This window comes from Ceratotherium simum, chromosome 32 (assembly GCF_057802395.1).
Source record: "Ceratotherium simum simum isolate JZ-2026a chromosome 32, ASM5780239v1, whole genome shotgun sequence".
NCBI classification, from domain to species: Eukaryota; Metazoa; Chordata; class Mammalia; order Perissodactyla; family Rhinocerotidae; genus Ceratotherium; species Ceratotherium simum.
This window is the reverse complement of record NC_141931.1, coordinates 4,395,238-4,409,062: the sequence shown is the minus strand read 5'-3', so window position 1 is coordinate 4,409,062 and position 13,825 is coordinate 4,395,238. Positions and strand designations below refer to the sequence as shown.

The 13,825-nt window shown below is 39.6% G+C and overlaps 1 protein-coding gene across 1 annotated transcript in view; it reads right to left on the bottom strand.

The window, feature by feature from the left end:
• The window catches only part of KIF5B (kinesin family member 5B), a 47,218-nt gene extending 33,764 nt beyond the window's left edge, over positions 1–13,454 (bottom strand). Inside the window, exons 1-2 of the mRNA XM_004425248.3 lie at positions 12,902–13,454; positions 5,058–5,145 (exon numbers count right to left, since the gene is read on the bottom strand). Coding sequence (XP_004425305.1) covers positions 5,058–5,145; positions 12,902–13,027 — 214 coding nt within the window. The 5' untranslated portion in view covers positions 13,028–13,454. The remainder of the gene's footprint in view (positions 1–5,057; positions 5,146–12,901) is intronic.
• Between the last annotated feature and the right edge of the window lie 371 nt (positions 13,455–13,825).

Below are 13,825 nucleotides of genomic sequence, written 5' to 3'. Positions count from 1 at the left end.
GAATTCAATCTAGGTTTGTCTGATTCCAAAGTCTGTGCTCTTAACCACACAGCAAAGAAGGGAACTGCTATTCAGAACTTGGTTCCAAACAGTAAAGCAGGAATTTGCTGGTGAAGTAAAAGCAACCAAAGTTTGAGAAAAGGAGGGAAATTTCAGGAAGAGAATGATGTCACCTTAGAACTGTAAACAGCAATAAAACAGAACAAAAGGCAGGAGAAATGTATTCTGGACTTCAGGACAATAAATTTCAAAGAGCTCTGAGAAAGGTAGGTAGGTATGAAACTGTTATTAAAAGATTATATAAACAAGGATGTACAAAAGAGATAAAAATCACTAGAACAGCATGAGAAAGGTAGAAGCTCAGGATAAGCAAGTCTTACAAAAACAAAACAAAAACTAAGGCTTTTAAAAAGAGCTTTTAAAATATTCAGAAAAAGAATAATGAATGAGTAGACCTGCACTGCCTAGAAAAGATGATAAAATGTTAACAGATGATATAAGACAGAGGTATTCCTATTTTATTACCATCTTCTACAACATTATCCTCAAAATGGAACAACAGAATTAACACTGTCAAGAGAGACTTTAAGGCTGAGGTGGGTAGGACAGCCAAAGAAGGGTTTTAAATGAGACCAAGTTTCATGTTCTAAGAGAATTATACTCCATGGACAAAAATTTCACAGCCACCATAGGTAAGTTTTAAAAGCCATCGAGAACAAAGGTAACAGAAGATGACTAACTTAGGGAAAAATGATAGATTCCGAGAACTATAGACAAGTATACCAAAATTTCACCTAAGGAAAAGCTATGGCTGAACTAACCTCATTTCCTGTTTGGAGAGGGTCACTCAACTATACTAAATACCACAGTCATGCACCATGATTTCACAAAAGGATCCAAGTTTCATCATATACTTGTCGATATGCTGACAAGCTACGAACTACACAACTGTGCAGGTAAGAGATTCTGAAGTTGGTTGGTTGAATACCCAGTGTGATTTCATTAATTGCCAACAACTTTATTCGGTTTTTAGAAGATCTGCCCATTAAGCATTTTATAAATGATTTAGAGTAATATTTTTCAAAAATAAACAAAAAAATTTTAAAAACCCCCAAAAAGTGGGGATAGAGTAATATTTTTCAAGCTTCAATGTCTTTAAATAAAATAAAGACCTTAAAAAAAAAACCTTCAATGTTCTTGACACAATAGACTTATCAAATATGCTGATAGCCAACTTAGATCCCCAGTAAGAGAAACTTAAAATCAAAACTCAAAATGATCTAGAGCTAAAATAAACAAAATGGAATTTGCACTTTTTTAATTATTTTTTTTATTTTTTGTTTATTGTGGTAACATTGGTTTATAACGTTGTATAAATTTCAGGTGTACATCATTATACTTCTATTTCTGCATGGATTACATCACGTTCTCATGTTCACCACCCAAATACTAATTACAATCTATCACCACACACGTGCCTAATTATCCCTTTGCCCTCCTCCCTCCTCACTTCCCCTCTGTTAACCACCAGTCCAATCTCTGTCTCTATGTGTTTGTTTGTTGTTGTTATCTACTACTACTTAATGAGTGAGATCATACGGTATTTGACCTTCTCCCTCTGACTTATTTCACTTTGCATAATACCCTCAGTGGCCATCCATGTTGTCACAAATGGCTGGATTTCATCGTTTCCTATGGCTGAGTAGTATTCCATTCTGTATATATACCACATCTTCTTTACCCATTCATCCCTTAATGTGCACTTAGGTTGCTTCCAATTCTTGGCTACTGTGAATAATGCTGCAATGAACACATGGGTGCATGTATCTTTATGCATTAGTGTTTTCACATTCTTTGGATAAATACCCAGCAGTGGAATAGCTGGATCGTATGGTAGTTCTATTTTTAATTTTTTGAGGAATCTCCATACTGTTTTCCATAGTGGCTTCACCAGTTTGCACTCCCACGAGCAGTGTATGAGAGTTCCGTTCTCTCCACATCCTCTCCAACACTTGTTGTTTTCTGTCTTGTTAATTATAGCCATTCTGATGGGAATGAGGTGATATCTCATTGTAGTTTTGATTTGCATTTCCCTGATAGTTAATAATATTGAACATCTTTTCATGTGCCTGTTGGCCATCTGTATATCTTCTTTGGAGAAATGTCTGTTCAGGTCTTTTGACGATTTTTTAATTGGGTTGGTAGTTTTGTTGTTGAGAAGATGCATCAGTTCTTTATATATTTTGGAGATTAAGCCCTTATCAGATGTATAGTTTGCAAATATCTTCTCCCAATTGTTAGGTTGTCTTTTCGTTTTGTTGATGGTTTCCTTTGCTGTGCAGAAGCTTTTTAGTTTGATGTAGTCCCATTTGTTTATTTTTTCTATTGTTTCTCTTGCCCGCTCAGACATGGTGCTTGAAAATATGCTGCTAAGACCGATGTCAAAGAGCGTACTGCCTATGCTTTCTTCTAGAAGTTTCATGGTTTCAGGTCTTACATTCAAGTCTTTAGTCCACTTTAATTTTTGTGTGTGGTGTAAGGTAATGGTCTACTTTCATTTTTTGCATGTGGCTGTGGAATTTGCACTTTAAACACTTGCTTTAAAGATTAAAAAACTACAATATTCAAGTATGGATTGGGGTTAAACAATGGCTGCAGCAGATGTGAAAAAGATCTGCACATTTAAATTGCCCATGAGTTCATGAATCAATGACTTTATATTATTAAAAAAGCTAATGTAATCTTAGGCTGTACTAATGACAAAAGTATGTTACAACCAAAGAATGTAATATAACTGTGTTTCACGATGGACAGACCATTTTGAAAATGATCTGATGCTTACAACAAAAGATGACACTGCCTGTTCCTCTTTGTTGCAATCATTTACAGAATCACAAGTTAATTCTCCCTCATTTTATGCAGATTTCAGCATCCAGTCCACTGTCTCTCACCAATACCATTCCTGTTGTAATTCTTCGTGGTTTCAATGTCCGTAGTAGATGATCCCACTGAAATACCCTGGCCTCTCAGATCCTTGACCTAATCTTCTCCATGATCTTGTCCTTTACTCCTTCAGATGCCAACTCCATGGTCATACTCTAGACCTTTTCATTACTAACTGCACTGCCTCCCTAATCTCAATTTCAAGTATCCACCTCCTATTACACCTTCTAGTACCCTGATGCCAACAAACCTTTGACTCCGAGAGTAAAACAGACTAATCTTACACCTTTTTTCACTGTCCCTCAAACCCACCCCCAACCCCCTGTGTCCTCCTTCCCCTCATGCACCTTAGATTCCATGGTTCACCACTAACATCACTCTCTTACTCTCTTCACTACATCCTCGATTCTCTTGCCCTTCCTTTCCTCTTTTGTACTCCCCTGGCAAAAGCCCAAATGGGTAAACTTCAACTCTTTTGGCAGCCAACCTCAAGTGAGCCCTTAATGCTGCCTGGCAATACTGTCCCATTTCCCTAATCCATTCACTTCTATACTGCTGGATGACTTCATACCTATTCCTAGAACCTCCTCCCCCACCCTCACTCTCTCTGATGATTTTGCTCCCTATATCACAGACAAAATGAATTAATATGAAGAGAACATATACATTTTCCCTTGATCACACCTACAGACCTACTTCCATCCATAAACTCTACCTTTCCTGTTACTGGATGAACTATCTGTGCTCCTCCTTAATCTTAACGTGTCCACTTTTATACTGAACCCTAACCCCTCTACCCTGGTGCTACAACGAAGACAGATTTTGCCTTAATCTAAGAAGCACTTTTTAACAATTAGAGCTGTCAAAAAATGGAATAAATCACATCATAAAATAATGGCTATTTAACTATAAGATCCCTTTGTTTTTGTTTTGTTTTTTTTTTTTAATTTTATTTATTTATTTTTTCCCCCAAAGCCCCAGTAGATAGTTGTATGCCATAGCTGCACGTCCTTCTAGTTGCTGTATGTGGGACGCGGCCTCAGCATGGCCGGAGAAGCGGTGTGTTGGTGCGCGCCCGGGATCCGAACCCGGGCCGCCAGCAGCGGAGTGCGCGCACTTAACCGCTAAGCCATGGGGCCAGCCCTAAGATCCCTTTGATAAAAGGGATTTCTGTAGTAACCAGAAGTAAGTCCAGATAATCACTTAATACCCTCTCAGCTCTAGGGTTCTATAATTTTAGAAAATACAAAATTGAAAAATATCCTAGAATAAGTTAACAGTATTAACTGGAATATACGCACTTTTCTCACCCCTGGCAACCCCTGTTAAATTCCTCAAGGGTTTTTCTGCTGACTACAAGATTACCAGGGAAGGAATAACAATGCAATGGAAGAATGATGGACTGCCGTTTTCTACTACTTTTTAGAAACTTCTCTAGCCGTTTTGTTTTCACTCTCATGCTTTTCTATTTCTAGAATTGCTACCTTAGAAACTCCCCTGGGAATATCTAATAGAAACACACCTTCCAAGAACAAGTGTGTAACACTATAATTCTTATAACACCCTTCACTAGGTACTGTATATAAACTAGATCATGTAGTTTGAGCAACAGTATGTTTACTAATGGTATTTGACCCTTTTATTATTTAAACAACTTTCTTCTGCAATTAACTAAGAAGAAAGGGGCATTAAAATGAAAAATAGGGGGGCCGGCGTAGCAGTTAAGTTTACTTGCTCCGCTTTGGGGGCCCAGGGTTTGTCGGTTTGGATCCTGGGCATGGACCTACTCACCACTCCTCAAGCCATGCTGAGGTGGCGTCCCACATGGAACAACTAGAAGGATGTACAACTAGGACACACAACTATATACTGGGGCTTTGGGGAGAAAAAAGGAAGAAAGGAGGAAGATTGGCAACAGATGTTAGCTCAGGGCCAAACGTCCTCAAAAACAACAACAACAACAAACAACAAAAAACCAAAAACCTAACCATTACTTATTAGTTGGGAATTATAGTTTTTAAAAAAATGAAAAATAGGATGTTGGGTAAATGGGAAAGAGCACAAACAAAATTTTACTTATTGCCAGGACAACTTAGCAGGTTAAGTATATTTACCTTTAACAATCTTCTTTGCACAGTCATTATACACTTGCTCTTGAGATGTGTTTGACTGGAACACCCGATCAAATGCATAAGGCTTGGACTGAAAAACAGAAACAAAGGTTTCAACTACACAAATTAAAGGTGAATGGACATTTCTAAGCATCTTTAAAGATATCATCATATATTTAACCTTCAAAATAGGATACCTACTATTCATCACTTCACATCACAGAATCTTTGTAGAAAGGATCTTAGGGATCACCAAGTACAAATCCACTAGAACAAACTCCACAAAAACAAGAATGTCTGTTTCAGTCTATGTTGTAGTTTCAAGGCCTAGCACAGTAATAATTAGTACTACTATGGCAGGCACTCAGATATTGCTGAGTGAGTTTTTATTTAATGAGCATCTACTCTAGAAGGTATTGAGACTCTATCTTCAACACTAATATCACTTTGCAGATAAGGAAACTAAGAGTCCTTGCAAGGTACAAAAGTTGTTGATGACAAAATTAAAATTCAAACCCAAATCTCCTGTCTTTCAGTTCAGGGCTCCTTCCATCACTCTATTCAGCTTCAGTTTACTGCAACAGCTTTTCAATCATTCACTCATTTAGCAAATATTTACAGAATCACTATTTTGCTAGACACCATGCTGGAACGATTGCCAAGACAAATTTACTCTCTGCCTTAGTGCAGCACAAGTAACAGTAGGTCAGACAGCAATTAAGTGACTAGAATTCCGACTCATGCAACAGAGTGCTACGAAAGTGCTACGAGAACATTTAACAGGAGAACCCAGGTCTGGGGAAAGTAAGAAGAATGTCAGGGAAATACTCTGGAGAGCGGATTTTTAAGGACCGAAGAATAAGCAGCACCTACCCCACACCCCACGTCGCTCTCTTCATTATTAGTCATGGGGGAGGGCGAGTGTGGGAAGTAGTTTAGGCATTGGGAATAGGATGCTTAAAGATCCTAAGGCACAGAAAGGAGCTTGTAGCATTCAAGAAATCAAAGGAAGTTAAGTTTGAAGTACAAGGAGCAAAGATCAAATGCAAATGTCAATACAGTGAAAAAGGCATCTTAGTGTTATTTTGAAAACAGTTTTCACCTTCTGGGACCCCTGAAAGGATCTTGGAGCCTCCATCTTGGGGATACATTTAAGGAACTGCTGATACAGTCTGAGAAGGAGCCAGAGGCATAGAATAAAAAAATCACTAGCACACCATAGAGTTTAGGGTCCACGCAAATCAAATAAGAATTTTTAAGGAGGGAGGTGACTGTGCCAAATATAGCTATGAGGTCAAGGCAAAACTGAAAAATATGCAATGACAAAAGTCAGATAGGAAGGGGTTGAAAAAAGAACAGGAGGTAACCAAGTAGAGCAGAAATCTGGCTGTGGGTCTAAGAAAGGTATTTTTTTAATATGGGCAAGATCTGAGCAAGTTTAAATGCTCGCAGGAATAACCTAGTAATCTAGGAGAGAAAGTGGGTATCTAAAGATGAGAGAGAGGCAAAGGGGTTCTGGGTATTTGAAAGTAAGTGCCTGCTTGCTCTCTAGTCTCTTCTAAAGAAAAGGAAGGAAGCTGAGCTCTAAAATACAAAACAATCATGACTCCAGTAAAAAAAATCCTTTCCATTATACAATACTTCCTAGGTCTCAACTAAAAAAGATCTTACTTTTTAGAAACTATACCCCATAATCCCCTCCCCAAAGCTTGGAACAGTAACACAAAGCAGACGCTTCTAAAGGGCTATCCAAAGCCATTCCCCCAAATCCCCTTCCCCTTGCCACCTCCCACGAGACAGGCTGGAAAACTAACTACTTGTTAGTCTAGTCTTCCTTGCAATTAGTGGCCACATGACCCAGTTCTGGATACTATCAAGTAAGTGATGGTGTGCTGGGAGGTCTGAGAGAACGGTTTTGTTTTCCTGATAAAAAGGACCATCTCAGCTGAGGATGCCCTTTCTCCTTTCCGGAATCAATGTCTGGAGCTGTAGCATCCATCTTGCAAACATGAAAAATATGTTGATGAAAAGTCAATAAGTAAGGATGACCGAGGATAACGAGTCAGTAAGTAGCAACAGTATAAAGGCTCATCTTCCAGACTTTTTATGTGAGAAGAATAACCTCTTATTTATTTAAACCACTATTAGTTGTTTTCCCTCTGCAGCTGAGCGCATTCCTGAAGGATATACTAAGATGACCTCACTTTGGTGTTTCAGTGTCTAATTATTCTTTGGCTATGTATGACATATATAAAAGTGTCCCTTTGCTAAGATGCTATTGACACATTAACATTCAATTCTACAGGTGTGGCTAAAGGAAGACAATCTATTGTTTTACTGATAGTACAAGATGTATTTGTGATAAACAATTCTGAAAACAAACACAAATACAATCAAAAGAACAATCACCACCCTGAGATAAACCATGCTAATATTTTTTCTATGGAAAAAGAAAGTAATTTTCCCTCTTCCAGCAAACATATATTTAGCACCTACAAAGCTATTGTAAATGAGTAACACAATTTCAGAAATTATATTTAATTAGTACACACTGTAGGGTTCAAAGAATAATAGAGGATAAGGCCGGGTAAGTCTTGAATACTAAGCCAAGATCCTGTATACTAGGATCTAATAAAAGTTATCAAGTGATGTTAACTAATTGAAACGGAGACAGCATCTAGCATTAAAGAACTCACAACCGGGCCGGCCCCATGGCTTAGCGGTTAAGTGCGTGTGCTCTGCTACTGGTGGCCCGGGGTTCGGATCCCGGGCGCGCGCCAACGCACCCCTTCTCCGTCCATGCTAAGGCCACGTCCCACATACAGCAACTAGAAGGATGTGCAACTATGACAGACAACTATCTACTGGGGCTTTGGGGAAAAAAAAAAGGAGGAGGATTGGCAATAGATGTTAGCTCAGAGATGGTCTTCCTCAGCAAAAAGAGGAGGATTAGCATGGATGTTAGCTCAGGGCTGATCTTCCTTACACAAAAAATAAAAAATAAATAAAAATAAAAAAAAACCTCACAACTTGGTAAACATTCAAGAAGAGACTGCAATTAGCCAAAATATACATTTAATAATAGGCGTGTAGAAAAATAATATAAGAGCCAAAATTAAAGGATTAATTCTAATTTTGCTTGCAAGAAACAATAGATAATAAGTAAAAGTATGAATACAACTGTATCCCTCCAAAATAAATCAAATAATAAAATTTTATTAAAATAAACAACAAATAGAAAGAACACACACTACTGAGCTTTAAGTCATATCTCCATTTTCACATCAATAAAAAACAGTGCTCATAAACCATTTAGAAAGAGATATGCCAGGGGCCAGCCCCGCGGCGTATGGTTAAGTGTACGCGCAGTCCGCTGCGGGTGGCCTGGGTTCGGATCCTGGGTGCGCACCGACGCACCGCTTGTCAGGCCATGCTGTGGTGGCGTCCCACATAAAGTGGAGAAAGATGGGCACGGATGTTAGCTCAGGGCTGATCTTCCTCACAGAAAAAAAAGAAAGAAAGAAAGAAAGATATATGCCAAAAATAACAGGCAACTGTAAAGCCTGCCTCAAAAGTACTTTATGCAGCTGTTTACTTCAGCATCACCTCATAGCAAATATGCAAACTACTACTACAATCTTATTAAAATAAGAATATGAACATGCAAAAATAAGAATAATCAAGTGGAGACTGAGTGATTTTGTAAAGGTGTTATATCACTGTTAAATAAAAAATTGACTTAAGTGCTTAGCATGAAGTTGACAAAATTGTCTTATTTTAATTCTGAAACTATATTATAATCTTATTAAGTAAGGCAAACGTTTTGATTAGAGCTCTAGCTATAAAGTTACTAACTAACCCTTGCTTCCTGGGATGAAAAACAAGACTTGTAAAACATAAAAACCATTTCTAATGGTCTATAATTAAGGCACATCTCTTAACTAATAATCCATCAAATAAACAAAGGAAAACTCAGTATCTGGACACCTGTATTTTAAAAACCTGGTTCTTTAAAAACCTTTGAAATGTACATTATGCAGCCCTTATTTCTATGAATATTCGAAGATACTCGAAGTCACAAGATGCATTCACATCTGACTTAGACTTCCAGGGGACAAAACCAAATAAGAATAAATTTATTTGAACTGTAACCATATCTTAGATTTCTTAAGCGAAGTGGTTCCTGTCTGAGTCTGCACAGACCAGGCTGAACACCAAATTTGGTTATGAAGGACACCCTTCTGGCAGGGATATGCCTTTCTCTGGAATTCTGAATAGTGATCTTGAGATCACATGGGATTATATCACACTAGATTTTCCTTAGTTTGACACTGATTGTGGGCTAACATTCCACAACTGTAAAGGTCTGTGATGATGGCTCCTTCTCTTTTAATTTCACTCTTATGGTAATCAGGATCAAACACCAAATCATCATTCACTTGAAAAGGGAAATCGTGTGCTACAGGCAAGGAACTAGGTGAGAATTAAGTTTATTCTCCTCTAATTTCAATGAACTACAACAGCCTATTTTTTGTTCTGGCAGCCTCTACAGCATACCATATAAGGAATGATGATTAGTAAACATACTTAATGATGTAAACATGCATGTTCCACTATTATGATGCATAAATAGATACAGGAGTAATTTTTTCTACCGACATTTTCCCCAACGTTTTCAGCAGGCTCATTTGAACTACAAAAGGTGTTTCCCTTGTCCTCTCTTTTTTGTGGATAACAAGTTCTCTTATTTAAAGCAAACAGATTCTACCTGTATCACCTAAAGGCTTTAATAAAATAATTCATTTATTTCATTCAATATGTGATTATTTATAGCAGTTCACCAAGCACTTAATTACAAAAAAAATCTGTATAAACACAAAACACAGAGAAACACTATAAGATTATAAGATTTGCCTGCCATGAGGTTGCATTATACTAAAATCACATTACATGTGTAACAAGAAAAAAGTTTGGACAAAGTATTGGAAACTGAACTTAGATGAAAATCAGAATCCTTAAAAGTTATTTTCTACATGAGCACTGATTATACTTATAATTCTGTAACATTATAAACTAAAATACTTATTCTTTAAATTTTGATTTAACTAGAAGACTGTGAACAAAATGTTTTTAAATCATGTTTAAAATAATTTAGTTTTAAATGCTGCACAGCAGCAATTCCTTCTTAACTATTTATTTTGAATCAGATCAGGATCCAGTAAAATGAACAAAACAAACCAAGAGATGATTTTACCTAGAGCTTTTCTAATTTCATTCCTCCCAGCTGCCCTTATAAATTCCCAAACAATCTTTCAAAAAATAAAATGATTCTGGGGCTGGCCCAGTGGCACAGTGGTTGAGTTCCCGCATTCCACTTCAGTGGCCCAGGGCTTGCGGGTTCGGATCCCGGGCAAGGACTTAGACAGCGCTCATCAAGCCATGCTATGGCGGCATCCCACATACAAACTGGAGGAGGATTGGCACAGATGTTAGCTCAGGGCCAATCTTCCTCACCCCCCCAAAAAATAATAATAAAATAATTCATTTAAAAAACTGAACAATATGAGACCTCAGAGTAATTAATAACTTACTATATGCAAAAGATTAGTTCCTGCAAATAATAAACTAAACATGTTGCCTTACAATTTTTAAGGCTATGTCACTCAGTTGTATTTTTGCTTATACTTTTTAAAAAAACCAAACTAAAATGCTTACTAGTTTACCTAAAGGCCAACTAACTGCATTACTGATTCACAACGCAATCATCTATTCATTATTTCTAATATTATCATTTAAATTTATTTATATTACTAAAGAAATTTATATAAGGAACTTATGATAACTTTATCCAAAGAAAACAACCTAGAACTAATGTGTGCTTCCTGTGGTAATTATTTATTTTCCTTTAGCTCTTTCTTCATATTTTATGTCATATTTGGGCTGCATCAGAAGGCTGTCTTCTAACCTAATCTTAATACATTTTGTGAATTCTAAATTCTAGCATTCCAACAAATGAATCTTAGTGATACCTATAGATTTGTGTAAACACACACATACAAATCTAGAAACATAAGACATTCTTAACACAAGTCTAAAAGGAAAATAGCTTTGATGTGTCAACCACTGTTGAGGTTGAGTAATCACAAAAACTCTTCGTGAGAAACTGGTAGCCTCAAGTTTGCCCACTAACAACCCAGGCCTTGCAAGCCTCCTCCGATTTTATGTAAAACATGTCATCCTAAAGAAAGTAATACTTCTGTGCTTAACTTATTGGCCTCACTCTGATGACATTATGGCAAGAGTTTTTGCGGTCTTGTTAACAAAGAACCAGCCTGACAGTCTGCACAGTAGTAGCTGGCTGGCAGTTGTTAGTAACCTAATGGCTCATTTGCCAAAAGCCTACCGAGCAACTTTGGAGCTATGACATTCATTTTTTAAAGCTGAGCTTTGGAAACTTTCCCATAAAAGCTCTAAAGAACTTTAGCCAGTCTTATATGTCAATGCTTTTAATCATCAATGTCCCATCTCCTGTGACACTGTCCTATTTCCAAATTAAACTCTCCACAAACAATATGCTAAACACAGAATGCCATAAGAAAAAAAACTAACGTTAAAACTTTTTACCATGATAGCATGGTATGTAGAATATACCATATATAGAAAATATAATATATAAAATAATATACCAATATAGAAAAAAGTTCTGCCACATGGCATTACCGAGAAAGATGAATTTAATTTTTAGTCACAGTTCACTATTCTGTATGCAGTTTCTTACTATCCATTTTAATCTCCTTCAACTGGGAATGTTATTTTCAGAGACCTTTCAATACCAGAGATCAGACTTCAAAAAAAAATCAACCTTACATTCTAGTCTCCCTTACAATGATTCAGCCAACTCTGGTTATATTTTATACTACAAATGGACAATATCTCTCACCATCCTTGGGATTATCAAAATTAATTTTCTTCAAGATGGATCTTAACTGTAGAAATAGGAATCTAATACTAACAAGAAATCTAGTTTACTGGTCAAATTTTATCTTTTTTTAAAAGCTTGCTTTTATAATACTTTGTCTGATATACACACAAAAAAGCTAACACTCTTCCCTAGACTGTTACCCCATAAATCCTGGGCACTTACTTGACCCGAACTGAATTGGCTAGATTTGCTAGAAGATTAAACAAAGTTGATCACTCAGATTTTAAAAGAAAACTCAAGATTCTTTTTACAGTCCTCGATTAGTCATTTTTAATTGTCAACATGAAAATTCATTCATCACTCAAAAGGCGGTGGTTAAACATTTGAGAAGCAGGTATATTTGTAGTTGTTTGATCGTTTTTCCTCCTCCCGCGGGAGAAACAAAATATAGCTCAACATGCAGTTATGTTTCTATAAACTGAATATCTTTACTATCTAAGGTAGAGCAGGACTGATTTAGAGCTCAACGTTCCTAGCTGAACTTTAATCTCCCCTACTTTACGAATGGCAAATTTGAGGGTAGTCCAACACACCACCGGCCTCAGCCCAACAAATGCACACGCACAGACACCCTGGCAATCGCATGCACTGAACTCGCTCCCCGGACAGTTCCTCCAGCGCCCCAGGTAGGGGAGTGTCCCGGGCGGAACCGGGCGCCTCCCGTCTGCCGGCGCGGAAGCAGGGGTGGGGGCGACCAGGAAGAGCCGGGGGCTGCAGTCGCGCTCCGCTGGGGGATCGGAGCCTGCAGACTCCCGGGGCTCTGGGACACCACCGCTCCCTCATTCTGCACCCGCCCCTTCCCCAAGCTCCAGGCCCCGTCAGGCCCGAGGGCGCGGGACGGCGCGTGGGGGTGCGGGTCACTCACCGCCATCATGACCGTGTCTTCTCCCTGAAACTTGGCGACGTACTTATCGCCGCGGTTCACCTCGGACTCGTTGAGAGGTCTGAAGCGACACATCACTTTGATGTTGCACTCGGCCGGGTCCGCCATCTTCCTTGCTGCCGGGGCCGGAGGCCGGGAGCCACTCCCCGCCGCTCAGTCTTGGAGGAAGCAGGCCCGAGCTGAAGGTCTGGGGTCGCGAAGGCCGAGACAGGAGCAGCCCGCCGCGTCGCGCTTCCCCCGGCGGGAGCGGCCGGGGAACCGGGACTCGAAGCGCCGGCCGGCAACCGTCGCCCTGAGGCTCACTTCCGATCCATCATGGCAGCCATGGCGGCGCCGGGTGGAGCGTCCGCGGCTCCTCGGCCTCTTCCTCGCCGGCCTGGGCACGCGGCGGGGATTAGAGGGATCCTGCAGACCGGGAAAGTGGCCCCCTCCTTCTTCTTCGGAGAGAGCACGCCGGGCCCACAGTCTGCCCTCCCGACAGACCACTCGCCGGCTTGCCGGCTGTCTCCCGATCACTCCTAAGGCCGCGGAGGGGCGACGGGGCGGTGGGATGGGCGGCGCGGGAGGAGCATGGCGCATGCGCGGAGGGCCCCTGCGCCCGGCGACCAATCCGCGGCCGAGCCGGGCCGCGCCGCCGCCAGTCTCCGCCCGGGGGTCGCAGATTCGAGTGTTACTGGACGGTCCCTCACCGCAGTAATTTCGGTCACCCGGCTGCCGCTTCCCTCACCATCTGGCCGCCGAATTCCCCAGAACTGAAGTAGACGCATTTAGCTTCCTATTTTTTAGGGGACAGGGAGTCTTTATAACTAGTTTATTTTGTAGTTTGTTCACATAAAATACTATATTTCTATAAGGAAATGTTTGTTACCGGCTGGTCTGGAGATGAAATTGATTTCTAGCCCACCC